Source organism: Triticum urartu, chromosome 4A, assembly GCF_056163025.1.
Source record: "Triticum urartu cultivar PI428250 chromosome 4A, HENAU_Tu73, whole genome shotgun sequence".
In the NCBI taxonomy this organism is placed as follows: domain Eukaryota; kingdom Viridiplantae; phylum Streptophyta; class Magnoliopsida; order Poales; family Poaceae; genus Triticum; species Triticum urartu.
This window is the reverse complement of record NC_141876.1, coordinates 616,726,284-616,731,906: the sequence shown is the minus strand read 5'-3', so window position 1 is coordinate 616,731,906 and position 5,623 is coordinate 616,726,284. Positions and strand designations below refer to the sequence as shown.

At 48.3% G+C, this 5,623-nt stretch overlaps 1 protein-coding gene across 1 annotated transcript; it reads right to left on the bottom strand.

Moving 5' to 3' along the window:
* Window positions 1-617: 617 nt before the first annotated feature.
* Window positions 618-2,781, bottom strand: LOC147977426 (uncharacterized). The gene is made up of 4 exons (XM_087521165.1): window positions 2,699-2,781; window positions 1,222-1,783; window positions 951-1,112; window positions 618-860 (listed from the first exon to the last, which is right to left on the bottom strand). The coding sequence occupies exons 1-4, from the start codon at window positions 2,779-2,781 to the stop codon at window positions 618-620; spliced, it is 1,050 nt and encodes a 349-aa protein (XP_087377291.1).
* Between the last annotated feature and the right edge of the window lie 2,842 nt (window positions 2,782-5,623).

The following is a 5,623-nucleotide window of genomic DNA, read 5'->3' as shown; positions in this document are numbered from 1 at the left end:
GGTGACCCCGAAACTTGTCCCGATAGCTGAAATAGCACTTCCTATATATAATTCTTTACCTCCAGACCATTCCGGAACTCCTCGTGGCGTCCGGGATCTATCTAGATACGGATGTATCTAGACTCATTTTAGTTCTAGATACGGAAACTTGTCTTGGATTTGTCTAGATACAGATGTATCTAGACTCATTTTAGTGCTAGATACCTCCGTATCTAGACAAATCTAAGACAAGTAATTCGGAACGGAGGGAGTAGTTGGAGACAAGTGGATAATTGAGTCAAGATATGAAAGGTTCTAACTGTGTACATGGAGAACAATCTCACCGGGGGATAATCTCAGAGGTGTCGGTGACATACACGATCAGCAAAAGATGAGAAAATGTCATCCCAAATGAAAAAGAAATCCATATATATAGACGAGGGGATCATGACACTTCCACTACCCTAGTACAAAAGGTACTAGTTGCTGAAATCCAAACGATCTCAACCATCTGACATAATCAAGCCCAGGGACTCATGATGAATTTATTGAAAAGGTAAAAATGATGACACATGTGCAACCTGGTTTACTGAAATCAGCAAATGATAGACATCATAGTGTATTGCCATGCGGTTCTTCTAATCGGCCATAGTGAGTCTGGTTATGTTTTTCCTCCTCTTGAGCGAAATGAGTTTGATCTTGTTGTTTGGCAGATTCCTTCGCATGCCCCTGAAAAACTTGACCAACGGATCGACAGAAGCATCACCATCTCGGTGTATGATTTCAGTAAGCCTGAGGTTGTTGCACTTGAAATGCGCCAGGTCCTTAGAATATGATTGACGGCGTTTCACCACCTCCTTTGTAGATTGGAAATCCGAGACCTGTTGAGCAGCGCAGAGGAATGGAATACCAATATATTACAGAAAGTTTCGGGTTATGGTAATTAGTTGTTGATGAAAGAAGTAGCGGACCTTGCAATGGCGCAGAGTGAGCTTCTGCAGGTTAGGCGAGTTGTGCAGGTATTGGCGCAGCCCAAGGAAGTCGCCGTTGATATGGCACCCGTCTAGAGAAAAGCTTGTCAGGTTCTCAAACTTGAATACAGGAAGATCCTCATGACTCCCAAAGAACAGCAACTGAGAACAAAATCAACCATACAGGCATTCATTTTAATGCCTCTAGAGATATAGAAAAATGCAAACTGAATAATAAATAGAGGTGGTATCAATCAAGAAGAAGATATACCGTGACCGGAAAATGCGCCAAGCGCAAGGTTGTCACATTAGACACCGTGAGAAGAATGTTGAGTTGTTCTTCGGCGCTCTGGTAAATCCAGGGCACATGAATGGACGCATCGAGAAGAGACGGCATGGTATGTGGCTGAGTGGTGTCAAGAATGTGCTCAAACTGCTCGCCGGTCAGGCGGAGAGAAACAAGAGCAGGGGCCTCTATAATCAACTTGAAAACCTCGAGATCTTCCACGGTGTGCTCACCATCAACGATGGTCAATTTCTTGAGGGAGGAGGAGATGATCTTAGCATTGCTGGTGAGCGAGTGGCGGAACATGTTGAGTTTCAGGTCCTCGAGAGCAGGGCAGCCGGAGCTGATATGGCTGGCAAGGTCGTTCAGTTCCAACTGCAGGCAGGAAATATGCAGCTTTCTGAGCCGGCGGGGCCATGCATCTTGACCTATGTCGCGGCGGAGCCAACGGTCGCCGACGACAACGGTGGCCCCGTGCAGCCGGAGCTCTTCCAGGATCGTGAAAGGAGAATAAATTAATATCGCGAAGATACCAATTACATCCCGTCTATGCACCAACAAGATGTCACAAGGACATCCAGAATGCACACATCCAAAGGAGAAAATTAAAAGAAAGGAAAAAAAGAATGATCCCGCCACAGCGACTGACTCCTCTCAATAGCAACACACATAACACCACCTAATACAACACCCCAAAAACATAAAAGGTCTCAAAAAACAATGCCTCCAAGAAGGGAACAGTGCACAAGCGTCGTCATTGCCTGATCCAAAATCTTGGGTTTTCACCCTGGAAAAAGGTCGCGCTCCCAAAACAATTCCTCCAGCAAGGCAAGCGCCAGACACAACCAATGAAGGTCAGACCTTAGGTTTTCACCCTGAAAGTCATGACTTGGTACTCGAGGAGTACCACCACGGTGTTGCCACCCCCACTTATCACTACTACTCCTGCGACTTATCTGACACCTGGCTGACTCCATCGCCGCCAAGGCTCCGTCCGTCTAGTTGATCCTCCTATCACGGCCACCATGACCTTCTCCATCGTTGTCTCCACCATGGAAATCGAGAAGACATGTCCCAAGGTGTCATCGGCCAATAGAGCTTCGCACCATGCCCTCAAAACCTCGTAGGCAGATATGGACGTGCACTATCGGATTCTGTCCGATCCAGATATCCTGGGCAAGATCTTCAGCAGCAGTTCCGGAACACGTCGATGACTAGATCAAGGAGGACCGATTTTGGAGGATGTTTTCGTGAAGCGAAAAGAGTACGAGGACTACCACCATAAGCATCATGGTAGTAGGCCACCATGGTGTCCAGGAGCATGCAGCACACCTGTCCGTAGACTTGTACAGGCCAAGATCCAAACCAGCACGGCTGCAGGACGTGCGCCGACCGCGCCGCAACACCACGCGGTCATGTGCGACCAACTTGCTGCCGACCAGGAGCAGCCCCACTGGCGGACAAGGAAGATGCCGTCGGGATCCCGCGGAGCTGCCCAGGTCTGAGCCGCCACTGCGAGATGAGATGCCCGGCCACCGCCGTCATAGGATCCTGTGTGAGCTTTGCCGATGGTCCCCTCAGGCAGCGGCCAGACGAGGGGAAGGAGAGGCAAACTCAGGAGTCACCGACGGTGGCGCTTTCCCCATGTCGCCAGATCGGTGCGACGCGGGGGCATGTCACCAGATAGGGAGCGCCCGCCACTGATGGCATATTAGCAGTGGTGGAAGGTCAGTGGCGGGCGCCCCTGAGAGCCTTGGTCGTCACTACTAGTCTTTTTGAACTAAAGACGAGGACAACACCATGACCTAAAGACAGGACAACGCCAACTAAAACTGTATATCCAAACTCCATTGAATCCTCACAGGGGTTGCCTTCCCTTCTTCTGATCCTGCTTACTACTTGTGGTCAAATGAATGGTAATTATGATAAAAAAGCAAACAACAAAGATGCCACATCTAATAGTTGCCAAGGCCTAAATGACTTAGTAAACGAGTAATGTTGAATAAAGCTGATAAAGGAATCCTAGTCTTTTCTTTTCTTTGCTTGGATAATGAAGGACGGCGGGGTTATATAATTGTTATTTACGAACTAGGTCATACATTATTGAAATTTGTTATAAAAAGAAAATATTTTAAAAAAATCTTCAGATCATGGGGGGTGAGGAATGGGTAGAGGATTTTCCCCAGCTGGTTATTTTTCCCTGGAGCAGTGTAGAGTGAGTTTTGGATCTATCTCCTTAAATGGTGTGAACTTTTTTAGCCGTTTGATTGTTTATTTGCTGGATTTTCCCAGCAATTTCTTATCCACAAAAATTGGTAAAGCTATCCTCATAATTCAGTCACTGTATTTCTTGATTATTCTGTTATTCATTTTATTTTTACTGTTACCTATGGACTGTGTGCTTGTGAATTGTTGCAATTAGCTAGGTGACTGGTCTTGGGATTGGGAGCGACATATCTTTGCCTTGTTACCTGTTGGTGTATATTCACCCGTGTGATTACCATGACTAGGTTAGGTTGCTGCTTGTGTTTATTATCATAAGATCATGTGGCTGGGCTCTGCACATGAATTAGTTGAAGATTCAGTAACGGCCAACATCATGTACAGCATCACAGGTGCTTTTATACTTGGTGAATTATAATTCTGCTATATCCCAAGCCCCGAGTTGTTTGGTTTTACAGTGGCCATGCTAAGATGAGTGCTTGTACGATGGGAAAACACCATTTGCGCATACATGTGCTCATGTTTGCTCTCTTGATCCTGATTATTTTTTGCTTACTGACGGCTGCTTGGTAAATTGCTGGATAGAGTTTGTTATCGTCACGATGCCAATACAGAGAGACTAGAGTGCTCCAAGTACCGGGAAAGGGCTTATAGGTGAACTCAAATTAGTGGCAGACGAAGCCGGACACCCGCCACAGCTAATTTTGAAAACTAGCAGCGGCGGGTGACAGGATGCACCCGCCAGTGCTGGTGGTGTAACAGTGGCGGGCGCACCGGAATGACCGCCACAATTGGACTCGCAAAATTTGCTAGCGTGTTGAAACCTGCCACTGGCGGGCGTTGCTGCCCACCCGCCACTGCTACTTCGTCTTAGAGTGGCGGTCGTGGAATACGCCCGCTACAGACATAGTGGGGTGACCCTCTCAAATTTGTAATTTTCCATATCCAGATGTTTGCAGTGCGGGCAACAAAGGTATTCGCCACTGCCGCAATGCAGTCACCCGCGCAAATAAAAAATAATCAAGAAGTCAAGAGTGGCGGGCATCCCGTATGGCCCGCCACAGAACTTTATTGCCTTTTTTGCTTGCCCGAAATTCTAAAAGTTGTGAAATTGTAGAACGGGGCTTCTAATGACGTATATTGCAGATGGAAAAAATTTCAAGTCTAAAATATGTTAAAAAAATTGAGTTATGTGTGTGAGGTGGCCGTTTTGAAAGCCTATACACACTTCACGGGAGAGTGTCCTGTTTGCACATATATGCATCCGGTTATGAATTGAGTCATCAGCCATGGAGGAATCACGAACAATCTAATATCAATGAAAAATACATATGCAGGAAGCAAAATTAACAGCCTGGACCCTGGAGAGGTGTTGACCTAAGCTCCATCACACGTGAGAGTGCGTGTGTCTTCTAGTTTGCTTTGATTAGAATAAGCAATGCATGGCTGTTGATGTGATGTCCACATGCAGCATGCACGTAGGAGTAGGGAGAGCGGGCCGAGTCTTGCACGATCGCTCCGTTTCATTTTCTGTTCTGGTTTTCCCGGTCAGCGTGGCACGCTAGCGTTGTGGAGGTCGTGGGATGGCGCGACAACTCCGGATCGCAGCGGGCTGGCCGGGTTAGTTAGCTAGGTTGCTTGTAAACACAATAATCAGATCAACAGAACTACGGAAAAGCTGGGGAGTCCGCCCGGCGCAAAAACACACTGTCTTCTTCCTCTCATTCATCTCTCTCGCCCTGCTCGATCGCCTCAACAACGACAATTGGTATCAGAGCTACGGGTGTTTGATCCTTGGCGCGGCGGTGGTGTTTGATCCGCCGTGGTGATGTCTGGTGACGAGTCGGACGGGAAGAACAAGGGCGGCGGCAAGAAGTCGCCGAGGACGCCTTCACCCAAGGCGCCGCTCGCTCGCCTCACAGGCGACAGCAGCGGCGAATATCGGGTGGTGGAGCGCGTCGTGCGAGAAGAGTCAGGGGCTTCCATGATGCTCACACGCACGAATTATCAGGAGTGGGCGTTGGTGATGCAGGTCAAGCTGCAGGTTGCCCGCGTCTGGTCCGCTGTGACCGACGCCGACGCCGACGAAAATGACGACCGGCGCGCGCTGAGCATTATACTCACCGGCGTTCCGCCGGAGATGCTGCGCGTGATGGCCGCCAAG

Excerpts from the sequence above, each read along its gene's own strand:
- LOC147977426 (XM_087521165.1), bottom strand. The coding sequence starts at position 2,781 with ATGACGGCGGTGGCCGGGCATCTCATCTCGCAGTGGCGGCTCAGACCT. Across the intron at positions 1,784-2,698 it reads ATCCCGACGGCATCTTCCTT|ACGGGATGTAATTGGTATCT; the intron begins GTCCGCCAGTGG and ends GTTGGTGCATAG. Across the intron at positions 861-950 it reads TCACTCTGCGCCATTGCAAG|GTCTCGGATTTCCAATCTAC; the intron begins GTCCGCTACTTC and ends GCTGCTCAACAG.